This window comes from Odocoileus virginianus, chromosome 2, assembly GCF_023699985.2.
Source record: "Odocoileus virginianus isolate 20LAN1187 ecotype Illinois chromosome 2, Ovbor_1.2, whole genome shotgun sequence".
NCBI classification, from domain to species: domain Eukaryota; kingdom Metazoa; phylum Chordata; class Mammalia; order Artiodactyla; family Cervidae; genus Odocoileus; species Odocoileus virginianus.
Genome location: NC_069675.1, coordinates 35,875,595 through 35,888,004, shown reverse-complemented (window position 1 = coordinate 35,888,004; position 12,410 = coordinate 35,875,595). Strand labels below are relative to the sequence as shown.

Sequence of the window (12,410 nt, the reverse complement as noted above, 5' to 3'; positions counted from 1 at the left end):
GCCCAGGTCAGATCAAAGTCTGTGGCCCAACCTGGGAGCAGGAAGCTTCCCTCCCCCGACGGCCCAAGGGAAAGAGCTCTGTCTCTGAGCTGCTTCAGATCCCAGCCCCACACAGACTTGAGGCTGAGGCCGGGACAAGCATAGCCTCCCTTGGGACATTTCCTGCAGTCACCTTGTCCAGGAGGCCCAGGTGATCTTCTCAATGACCACAGCTTCGGTGACCTGCTTCCCCAGGGGAACTTCATGTACCTGGCGCTTGTAGGCTCCTGTGGACACCTGCAGGCGGGAGGCAGCCACGCCCATCAATGTTCTGCCCAAAGGACTCCCCTTCCCACGTGCTGCTTCCCAACCTCCACATCCCCAGACCTTTCCACCAAACCCAAGTTCAGCTCCAGCCTGCAAAGCCTGTGGTCAGCCTGCAGCCAAGTTTACACAAGCAGGGCATTTCCCATCCATTTTCTTGCTATTTTCCAAAGTTCTAAGGCAGTGGTTCGCCAACTGTGGTTCTCCACCAGCAGAAGCAGCATCTGGAAATTTGTTAGAAATGCGCGCTCTTGGACCCCCACCCTGACCCCCCATCAGATCCCCTGAAGAGGGTGGGGCCCAGCGGTCATTTTAATAAAGACTCCAGGGGATGCTGGTGCTCACTCAGACTTGGGGATCCCTGTGCTCAGGGAAGCAAGGTCCTTCAGTAAAGAACTGAAGCAAGGTTTCCAATGGACAACAGCCAATGTAGATGATCTCTGAAGTATCTAGGACCTGATCCTGGCTTCTCTGGGAACCTTCTAGAGGAAACCAATCGTTTTCCAGCACGTGGCTGCTGCCTCTGTCTCCAGCCCCCTGTCCCCCTGTGGTGCCAGCCCAGCCACCCCAATTTCCCTGCTGATCAGGAACGAGCTGCAATCGTTCCCACATTTGGTTTTTCACGCAGAAAGCCTAGAACCACGTTCCGCTGTCTTGGTTGGCTGACCCCTGCACACCCTGCAGACCTCAGTGTCAGCAGCACCTCAGGGAGGGGAAGTCAATCTAAACTCAGTGTCTGTTAAATGCCCCCGCAGGGCACTGTGCTTTTCCTTCTCAGCACATAATCAAAATTTATAATTATGGGTACACTGTGTGATGAGTTTAATTTTACTCTTGTCCACAACAAGGCAAGCTCCTGGAGAGCAGGGATCAGGCCCGTTTCCTCCACCCAGAAGTCTAATGTAGTGCTTGGTTCAGTTCACACTTGACAAATGAATGCATCCTCTCTCCTTTCAAAATGACTACCTGACTCCTGGCCAGCTCACAAATGCATAATATTTGTTCAAAGTGCTGGAGACGTCATTGTTCTATTCTCAGTGCCACGAGTGCAACCCCTCTTGACCCCTCCCCATGGGTCAGTCCCCCCAGGGCCTTCACTCCAGGGTCATGGTCTGGAGTCTGGGTCCCAAGGGTGGAGGGGCCACACTACCCATGGGATTTGGAATTGAGATGAAGTCTAAGAGGCAACACAGGCTTTGGTGCAGCCTTGAGAACTAGGAATTAGAAAACTTTGAAGGGGCGGTGGTGAGAAGAAGCTCAAGATGATTAGGGCTTGTTTCCTGTATCCCTACTGAAGAATAATTCTACTATTTTAAATTCTATTTGACTTTCTTAAATTCTTAAGCCTTTGTTTGTTCAGGTATAAAATAGGAGGAAAAGCAACATCTTTAAGGGGTTCCTGTGAACACACTGCCTGGCGAACAGTCAGCCCTGGTTTCACCTAAGCTGTTGCAAGTAATACTATTATCAATGGTTACCCCGGTTATACTATATATACTTTATAGTGTATCAGTGGTTATACTATTATCAGCAGGGCCAAAGCATACCTGGATGTACTTGCCATCTGCAGAAAAATCCATCTGAATGACGAAGCTGGGGATATCTTTGCAATAGCCAACGCGGTTCAAACTTGTGCCCTGAGTGAGGTCATAGAAGTCAACTGTGTGTTCAGAAGAACCAACGGCTAAGAATCTGCTGTCTGGGCTGATTCTAGAAAAAGCAATTCAAGAGCACGGTCTGTGAGGAGGGCTGTCTGAGGCCGGTCAGGCATGAGGTCTGCTCTGGGATGAACTTCCCAAGCTCAGGGTCAGGTAGGGTAGCTTCTTCAACAGTCTAAGGAATTTGACCGCTTCTCTGGATCAAACCCCCCAGGAAAAAAGAAAATGGGTGTGTGCAGCCTTCTGTAGAAGGCTCTTCACAAGAAGTTTTAACCACACTCATGGGAATCAGCAAAGATGTGTCTGAGAACTAACGTGTGAGAGGGTCTCCTACCAGAGCTGGTTCACTGAAAGGGACCCTCTCATACGTGAGTCTGGAATGGGAACCATGGGGAGGGAGAATGAATGCCTGCCTTTCTCCTCCCTGCCCAGACCACTTGCTATGTACCTGATATCTTGGATAGCAGATTTCCGGTCTCTTTTCTTCCCCCAAACTTTCAGGCTGTTCACCAACAAGACAACAAACTCTCCATTCTTCATGCCAATGGCCACCATCTCCCCGTCCGGGCTGTAGGCCGCACACCGGGCCGCATGGCCCAGGCTCACCTTGTTTAGCAGCTTCTACACGGAAACAACATAATACCCTGAGCTCTTGGCCACCTCAGCTAGTCTCCAGGGGAAATCCTGCACCCAGGTCACCTCTAGGGAGGCTCCAGACCTCTTGCTTCTTACAGTAAGAGTCCCTGAGGGGCCGAGGCGGGCAGTGTGTTTTGACTGAGCAGCTGGGGAGACAATGTGTTTTAAGCAGAGGCTGGTGAACTTTCTCTGTGAATGGTTTGATGGTAAACAGTAAATATTTTTGGCTCTGCCAGTGAAGCACGAAAGCAGCCATGGACGCTGATATAAACAATAAAGCGCAGCTAACTGCAGAAACAGGCAGCCGGCTGCAGCTTGCTGACCTCTTGTTCAGGGGAAAGAGCTTGAGCTTCAGCATGTGTTAGTTCAGATCCCAGATCCTGGCTCTGTCCCTAGCTGGGTGTGTTCGGGTAAGTTGCTCCTTTCTTTTCACGTGTGTGTGTGTGTGTGTGTGTGTGTGCATGCTCAGTTGTGTCTGACTCTTTGTGATCCATGGACTGTAACCTGCCAGGCTCCTCTGTCCATGGAATTCTCCAGGCAAGAATACTGGAGTGAGTTGCCATTTCCTCCTCTGGGGGATCTTCCTGACCCAGGGATTGAACCTGCATCTCCTGTGTCTCCTGCATTGGCAGGCAGGTTCTTTACCTGCTGAGCCATCAGGGAAGCCCCATGTGTAGAGAAGTGATATTAACATTGGTCTTGCAAAGTTGTAAGCATTAGTGATGGTATTTATGAAACGTCTGGTATATAGTGTATATTAATAAACATAATCAATAATTACAAACTAATTTGAGTATGGGGATTCCCTAATAGCTCACTTGGTAAACAATCTGCTTGCAATGCAGGAGACCCTGGTTCGATTCCTGGGTCGGGCAGATCCGCTGGAGAAGGGACAGGCTCCCCACTCCAGTATTCTTGGGCTTCCCTTGTGGCTCAGCTGGTAAAGAATCCACCTGCAATGAGGGAGACCTGGGTTCAACCCCTGGGTTGGGAAAATCCCCTGGAGAAGGGAAAGGGTACCCACTGCAGTATTCTGGCCTGGAGAAGTCCATGGGGTCACAAAGAGTTGGACACAACTGAGCGACTTGCACTTTCTTTTCACTTTCAACTTGAGTGTGACAACCACACTTAGCTTAGGCTTCTCCAAGTCTGTTCCATGATCCTGACACTGAAAATACGACTGAAATACTTACGAGCCATTTTGTAATGAAACCAAGTATTTTAATTATTAGAACATACGTACTTTTTTACTATCAGTTAAGACTTGGTAAACATTAATCTTTCTTCCTCTACTCCTGTTTATTTTCTGCTATTTTATATTTTTACTCAAGATGGGTCTGTTTTTTGAAATTTTTTGTATTTTTAAATTTTTTTCCAAACTCTAAGAGTAACTTTGTTGGAATTTTGATTGAAATGTTCCACTTGGGAACATCTGACATTTTAAATCCTTTTTTTCTCTTCCCATCTGGGGAAGACATGATTTATCTCTTTGTTTTTAGTTTCGTGGGTTCTTTTGTGACAAGAGAATAAAGCATTCTCAGTGAGATTGTTCTGGTACATATAGCTAATAGATATATACAGAATGGGTGAGTGTGAATGGGACTGCCTTTATTATGAGTCTAACTTAGTTACTGCGCTGTGGCTGAGCTCCTGTCCAACCCCATCCCCCATCTCTGACTGGACTGATGGACCCTGGCCAGACTTCCCCTCACCCCACTTGGGGCCTCCAAGCCCAGGCAGTGTCTGCCCCTCACCTTGTCAGCCAGGTCCCAGATGCGGGCTGTGCCGTCATTGCTGGCGGAGATGAAGATGTCCTTGGAGGGGTGTGTGGCCAGGCCCCAGATCTCCCCTTCCATGTGTCCATCAATCAAGATGTTGGAAGCAGCGTTTTTTTCACCAACTTCAATGATTTCTCCATCCTTGGTTCCCACTAAAATTTTTCCCTGTTGTAATCAAAACACTGTTAGAGGAAAATCACTGTAGGATCCCACTCACACGAAATTCCTAGATGAGTCAAATGCACGGAGACGGGAGGTTGAAAGATGGTTGCCAGGGGCTGCGTGGGGCAGTTATCACTTCATAGATGCTGGGCTTCTGTTGTACAGGATGAGAAGTGTCCGAAGGAGGGATGGTGCTGCTGGTTGCATAGCAATGTGAATGTATCTGATACCAATTAACTGTATGCTTCAAAATGGCTAAATGGTAAATTTTATGTTCTCTAGACTTCGTCACAATATAAAATAATAATAATAAAGAAAACACTACCAGAGCAATTTGGGAAAGTACATTTGCTGGCACTGGTACTAAAACAGCAAGAGCCAGAAAGTGCTTTGTTTTTAACAACAAATTCGCCATCCTTAAGTGACAACCCCCGCCCCCTACTAGGCCTTTTCTCCCTCGAGCCCCTTGGGAAGAAGTCCCCCAAAGGCCCCCAATCCTCTCATCTCTGCTGGAATGTTCTAGTGACTTTGAGCTCACTGCAGAGCAGGGCAGCCAATTTCTGCTCTAGGACAGCCAAACTCTTTCTCAGTTCTTCCTCAAACTGAACAAAATCCATCTCCTGATGACTTCCAGGTTCTAGACCTCATTCTGCCTTCATCTCCTGTAAGTCTAATTACCTTCCCCTTCCGGATGATTATCGTGTATCTATTTAAAACCAAAATTTCCAGTTTACAATGATGTAGACTCAGGTTTGCCTTTTTAATGGAGAGTATCTAGAAAGCAAGTCTGTAGACTGATACCAATTCCAACATATAAATACAAGGTATTTTGCCTATGTTCAAAATACCTTGTATTTATATGTTGGAATTGGCAAAACACTCTCTGACATGAATCACAGCAGGATCCTCTATGATCCACCTCCCAGAATATTGGAAATAGAAGCAAAAATAAACAAATGGGACCTAATGAAACTTAAAAGCTTTTGCACAACAAAGGAAACTATAAGCAAGGTGAAAAGACAGCCCTCAGATTGGGAGAAAATAATAGCAAATGAAGCAACAGACAATGGATTAATCTCAAAAATATACAAGCAACTCCTGAAGCTCAATTCCAGAAAAATAAATGACCCAATCAAAAAATGGGCCAAAGAACTAAACAGACATTTCTCCAAAGAAGACATACAGATGGCTAACAAACACATGAAAAGATGCTCAACATCAGTCATTATCAGAGCAATGCACATCAAAACCACAATGAGGTACCATTACATGCCAGTCAGGATGGCTGCTATCCAAAAGTCTACAAGCAATAAATGCTGGAGAGAGTGTGGAGAAAAGGGAACCCTCTTACACTGTTGGTGGGAATGCAAACTAGTACAGCCGCTATGGAAAACAGTGTGGAGATTTCTTAAAAAACTGGAAATAGAACTGCCATATGACCCAGCAATACCACTTCTGGGCATACACACTGAGGAAACCAGATCTGAAAGAGACACATGCACCCCAATGTTCATCGTAGCACTGTTTATAATAGCCAGGACATGGAAGCAACCTAGGTGCCCATCAGCAGACGAATGGATAAGAAAGCTGTGGTACATATACACCATGGAATATCACTCAGCCATTAAAAAGAATTCATTTGAATCAGTTCTAATAAGATGGATGAAACTGGAGTCCATTAAACAGAGTGAAGTAAGCCAGAAAGATAAAGAACATTACAGTATACTAACACATATATATGGAATTTAGAAAGATGGTAACAACAACCCTATATGCAAAACAGAAAAAGAGACACAGATGTACAGAACAGACTTTTGGACTCTGTGGGAGAAGGCGAGGGTGGGATGTTTCGAGAGAACAGCATGAATATTATCTAGGGTGAAACAGATCACCAGCCCAGGTGGGATGCATGAGACAAGTGCTCAGGGCCTGGTGCACTGGGAAGACCCAGAGGAATCGGGATGGAGAGGGAGGCGGGAGCAGGGGATCTGGATGGGGAATACATGTAACTCCATGGCTGATTCATGTCAATGTATGACAAAACCCACTGCAATGTTGTGAAGTAATTATCCTCCAACTAATAAAAATAAATGAAAAAAAAAAATACAAGGTATTAAACAGAGGTCAGGAGACTTCAAGTGCTTTAGAATCTCCTGGGGAATTAAAAAAAAGAAGAAGAAAAGGAAAAAAGAATACACATATCAAAGCCAAGGCCCTACCCCTGAGATTCTGATTTGACACATTGGGCAAGAGCCTGGATGTCCATATTTAAAAAACAAAAGCCAAACAGCTGTGTGTGATAATTAGTGAAGCATCTGACCAAATGCCTTAGTGTGGTGGTCCTTAGCTTTCCCCATCCTGGCTGTGCACCTGTGGGCCTGGGCAAACTACCTAATATCCCTGTGCCTATAACAACAGCAGCTGACATCTACTGACTGCGACCATGTGTCAGGCATAATGAAAGGCCCTGGGCACTGATGATTCCTGCAATCCTCACAACCACCATGGGCTGGACACAGAAAGGCTAAGTCACAGAGCAAAGGTCACACAGCCAGTTCTCCTGGGTGAGCCACACTTTGCATCCAGGTCTTTCCCACGCTGCTAAGCTGCCTCCCTCCGCAGTCTAAGTCACACCCGGGAGCCTTGTTCTCAGGACTCGACCACCCCCCAGTGCAGGTCAAATGTGTGGCTGGGGAAAGGCTGGCCCGCCCGCTCACTTTGCCGCGGCACACAGAGCGCACGCACTCCACCAGCTGCCCCGTCTCCAGCTGGAAGGCCCGGCAGCGCTTCATCTCCTGGTCCCACAGTTTCACAGCACCTCCTTCTTTGGTCCTGAGAAAGATCAAGAACGTGGCAAGTCAGCCCTCGTCCAAAGACCGCCCAGGACCCTCCACTCCCCTCTCCCCCTGCCATCTCCTCAAGGTCCCAGCCCCACATCCCGGGGCCCAGCGGGACAACCCCTTGGGGTGGCCCTTTCTTTCATAGGTCCTGCTGATGAGTCAGCAGAACCCCTTGAACTTGTAGATTTCCTAGACTGCTGTCAAATGCTACTATCGTAAGAGGAAAGAGAATCCCAATCTAAAAAATCAAGCTGTGTTTTCATTAGATTGGACAATGAAGAGGAGTACTTGGCCTTCACAGAGTCGCGGTCCCCACTGGACATCTCTCCCCTCCTCTCACCCCTCCCGCCCCCTCCGGAAGAGCTACCGGCAATAACACTTGACCGACAGCAGAGTTACTGGGGCTATTCAAAAGCATCTGTCCAGTTGTTAAACTATAGGATTCTGCCTCTCTGAGCCTGCCTTCTGAAGGTTCTGACCCAGGGCCCTCTTGGGAGATGGCAGACTCATCTCCATGATGCAGAAGAAACAAGAGTGAAAATCTGCATTTTCTCCAAGTTGGAGATGCTTCTGTCCGTTTCTCCCAAGACAATCACAAAAGACCAGCTGCTCCCAGAGGAGCTCCGGCTTACGGCCGCTCTTTCCCGCCGGTCACGATGAGCCCATCCCGAAGGGTCGTGTACATGGTGAAGACGGGGCCTGTGTGAGCCTTGGCCACCAGCCGGACGAGGAAGTGGTCCTTCCACACGTAGACATCACCATTGATGGCACCCGTGAAAGTGAGGTTGTTCTGTCAACAGAGGGACACCCTCCACACCAGGACACTGGCTGCGGTTCTCAAGAGGGACCCCTCCCAGCCCCCTGCTCCAGTGCCAAGAAACAGGAGCCAGAGAGACACATACACAACTTAAAACAACCTTCTGTATCAGGGGAAGGAAAGAGAATTCTACAAAGAGCACATCTTTGCAGGAAGATGTGGCATGGACATCACCCGGCTCTGCAATTCACTCTGCTGAGTTGGCTCTGGGGACGGCTGATTCCCCATTGAGCACAGGTCTGCTTTTAAATGCACTTCCACTCTGGGAGCAGCCCCCAGTGACCGCAGGGCTGGGTGGGACCCCAGCCTGCCAGCAGACTCCCCTGGGCTCATCTACGTGGCCAGGTAAACCCACACTGGGAGGACCACGGGTTGGCTGTGTCCCAGGATGTCCCTGGGTAGCTCCTGTTGCCACAGGACCACCCACAGCCTGTGCAAGAGGGTCGTTAGGGGACTTGTGGCCTGAGAGGGCAGGGGGCAGGGATGCTGTCTGGTGATGGAAATGTCCCTCAGCCTCTGCATCTACTGAGCTCAACACGACAGGCTTGCAAGTTAGTGTGACCCTGGAATAATGAACCTCCAGCCCTGGGCGGGGGTGGGGGGGTCTGCTTTTTTCTAATTAACATTTTGAGGGGAATGATACAGTCAACTCATTCATCTATGCTAAGGAAACAAAACAGTGCTTGCAGACAGTCCAAGGAAGGAGATCCTGTGGAAATGGCTTTCCTGTTGTTCACAGCTTTTAGCATATACCCGCCCACCCTGTGCTCACACCCAGGGGTCCAGGCTTCCCTCTCAGGAAGCTTCTGCTGGAACTCACAGCACCGAAGGCCACGGACAACATCGTCTGCATCTTGGCGGCCTCCATAGACCCAATGACCCCTTTCTTGTAAAGCAGGGCGCTGCCTGCCAGGGTCCAGAACTTCATGTGTTTGACCCCAACCGACACAAACTGCGTGTCTGAGTCAGGGCGAAATTCCACCACGAATATGCGCTCCAGGTGGCCCCCTCGGCTGGCAACCTTGGCACCTGCGAGGGTGAGAGAGTTGGGTGAGGCCAGGCTGTGCTCTCAGAAGCCTTGGTGGTTGGTGTCAGCTGTTAGATCCTAGCACTGGCTCAGAGCCCTTCTATACAGACCGAAGCACTGCTTCCAACAAAGGCAGTGGGAGAAAACTACCAGTGAGAAGTCTTCTCTTTATCTTGGGAACTTGTTGAAAAGTCCTGGCTCTACCAGTCCACCCTTGGAGGGCAGAAGGGCCCGAGGGGACCATGAAGCAGGGTAGGTACTACACTGGGGCAGGGCCAGCGCAGGTACTGCCCAGAGGGACAGACGGGACGTTGGGAGAGTGAGCCTGAGCTGAAGAGGATGATACTGTGTACAGGGTTGACATGACCTTCTTCTAATGAATGAGGAACAGACGTGTTCCTGGCTACCACAGAGAATACAGTTAGTACCATAGCAGAAAGGCTTTCTGAAGCAAGTTACACTCTCGCCTAAGAAAGGGCTTTCAACAGTGGGTGGGCTGTCTGAGGAAGTGATGCTGGCTGTATATGTGACAGCATTTGAGTAGAAAATGGAAAGAAGCCTGCGAGGAATGTGTTGGAGGGATCTGTCCATGGGATGGATCCTGACCGGGCAGGAAGGCTTCTCTAAGTCCTTCCAGCTCTAAGACACTATAAGTCAATGAAGCATCAATGAAGATGCTGTGTTTCTCCTCTGGGGCTGAGTCTACTTAATCAGCTGGCTATGTGACATCACAAGCAATGACCTGCATCCCTAGGATACAGACTACGGGGCCATTTGGACACAAGACACTGATGAACAAGAACATGAGAAATGGAGGGAGCATGATGCGTCTCATCATAAGCATCTGCAGGTTCCCAGCCTCTTTTTTCTTCAGACGGAGGCTCAGGAGGACTGGAACTTCCCCCCTACTGGGCTCGTTTACTGTCCCCTCTCGCATCCCCACCATGGGAAGATGCTGAGATCATGGGACTCTTGAAGTCCTGGTTGGAGAAGTGCCACCTCTGTGCGTGCCTGGCTGAGCATGCCCCAGATACAGGCGGCCGGGCTAGAGATGGACCTCATTAATGTCTTAACTAATTGGATCTGCTTTTGCCAACTGGGAGAATATATCCAAAAGATTGCCTAATTTTGATTCAAAGAAGACTGTAAATTTAGTAGCAGCCTGTGTGTGCACATGTATTGGGGGAGGACAAGAAAGAAATCTTGTTCCATTAAATGTAAACCTCAATTATAAGGTGAATCCCCATTTCAAAAATGTTTTAAAAAATGGTGGTAAAACCCCATCCCATTTCCTGTAATAAGACAATGAGGGTGCCAAAGCCACAGCAGGATCCAGGGGTCACCAGACGGACTGGGGAGCTTGTGTAGGAAGGTGGTTAGGACAGAAATAGTGGAGGGTGCTGCCTGTTGCCTGAGGAGGAAGGCAGTCAGCCCTGGGCCACTTTCCCAAAGACCCTTCACTGCCCAGCCCAGGACTCCGGGGGCCATGGGGTTCAGGATGCAGCAGCAGCTGACCAGCAGCTTCTTTAGGACTCCACAGGCTGGCCTGGAGCAGTACCAACAGCGGGCGATGGAGTGAGGCAGGTCTAGGCTGGAGCCCAGCCCACACCACGAGCAAGCCCCACAGAGGGACAGAAAGCCCACTTCCCTTACCTTCCTGCCAGCGCCAGACGGTGATGGTGTGCTCGGGGTCCACGCCCACCGACACCAGCAGCTTCCCGGTGGCGCTGAAGTTGATGTAGTTCACGCCCTTCGAGTGGAAGCACCGCAGCATGGACACGGTGTGCTTGGTCATGGCGTCCCACACGTGGATGGAAGGTGTCGTCCCTGTGTGTGGGAGGCAGGACAGAGCGGAGGTTGGAGATCGGCGGAGCGCAGGCAGCGCCGACACCCACCTAAAAGCTTCTATAAGACAAGTGCTCAGAGGCGTCACAGAGACGGGGCTAAGAGACCCACGGCCTGGCCTGGTAGGAGGTGAGAAATAAGGGGAACCACTTGCCTTCTGTGCTTTCAGAGGCAGAGACCTAAGAGTGTTTACGTCCCACACACACACTCGAGGTGGAGTTGATGCAAAGGAAATCGGTGAGGTCAATGATTTGTATCTGCAACTCAGCCAGATACAACCAGCAAACATGGTAGATCGACATGATTTTGCTGTGCAGATTCAAGCTACTCACGGATGGAACAGCCTTACCTGGAGTCTCCGCAATATCACCTGCATTGGGTGAGCAATGGCAATGAGGAAGCGTCAAAGGAAAACAATAGCTGAAATAAGTCATGTTTTTAAGAGTGAAGCACTTAACACCAGTATCAAAGTTCCAAATTAAATTAAAAAAATGGGCATGGGTTCAATGAAAACAAGCAGCAAGATATGTTTCTAAAAACTGCCTTTGAAATGACAACGTTAAAAAACAACAACAACAACCACTCGTCACAAATGTGAATCAGTCCACATTTGTCACTGGCAGTTTCCTAGGGTAAGGAGAGTCAGGCACACATATCAGAATCCACCCTCACCAAGCACAAGCTCTAGGGCCCTTCATTTGAACCTGGGCTCTGAAAAACTATTCTCACAGCCCCCAGGGCTGGGGGTCGTTTATTTGGATATTGAGTCTCTGGTCTGACTTAATGGTCACTTGGAGTCAACATCACTGGATGTGTCAACTCAGACAACACAGATTCAATCAGGGCTCAAAAACTCAACATCGACATCAAGAAACGGTGGATATCCATGACCGCCCCCTCCCCACCCCCCCAGTAGCTGCTGATAAATCAATAAATCAACGTCTCTGCTCAGAGGAGAGTGACTGGGCGTCTGCAGGCCCCTCCTACCTATCTGGCTGGTGGCCACCACGTTCCTGTACTTGGGGTGCTGGTTCACTGTCAGGCAAAGGATGTCGTCCGTGTGCTCCAGGTAGAAGCTCTGGCTCCCTAGGAGAGACGGCAGGGTGGGCAGGGCCATGGATGAGCTCTCAGGAAAGCTCTCACGGATGAGCTTTAGGATGAGCTCATCCTAAAGCTCTGTGAGGAGTCTTGGCAAATGCCCTGTAGAAGTGAGGGCTAATAGCACCTAATTCTCACTTAGAGAATTGTCCTTGGGGAGTGGGAGATGCTTTGTCACCTGGACAAATTCTGTCCCAAGATTAGGAGGAGAGCTAGTGCCTGTTACCTAATCCGGATCTAACACTC

At 49.2% G+C, this 12,410-nt stretch overlaps 1 protein-coding gene across 8 annotated transcripts in view; it reads right to left on the bottom strand.

Moving 5' to 3' along the window:
• The window catches only part of EML6 (EMAP like 6), a 279,303-nt gene that overhangs the window by 5,637 nt on the left and 261,256 nt on the right, over positions 1-12,410 (bottom strand). For 5 of the 8 annotated variants that reach the window (XM_070478386.1, XM_070478384.1, XM_070478387.1 and 2 more), the window contains 10 exons: positions 12,054-12,152; positions 11,416-11,436; positions 10,875-11,048; positions 9,015-9,223; positions 8,010-8,167; positions 7,255-7,369; positions 4,352-4,540; positions 2,410-2,582; positions 1,851-2,013; positions 173-276 (listed from right to left, as the gene is read on the bottom strand). In XM_070478386.1, coding sequence (XP_070334487.1) covers positions 173-276; positions 1,851-2,013; positions 2,410-2,582; positions 4,352-4,540; positions 7,255-7,369; positions 8,010-8,167; positions 9,015-9,223; positions 10,875-11,048; positions 11,416-11,436; positions 12,054-12,152 — 1,405 coding nt within the window. Of the gene's footprint in view, positions 1-172; positions 277-1,850; positions 2,014-2,409; positions 2,583-3,400; positions 3,551-4,351; positions 4,541-7,254; positions 7,370-8,009; positions 8,168-9,014; positions 9,224-10,874; positions 11,049-11,415; positions 11,437-12,053; positions 12,153-12,410 lie in introns of those variants that run through there. The other 3 variants (XM_020915094.2, XM_020915097.2, XM_070478390.1) reach the window with 2 other exon arrangements.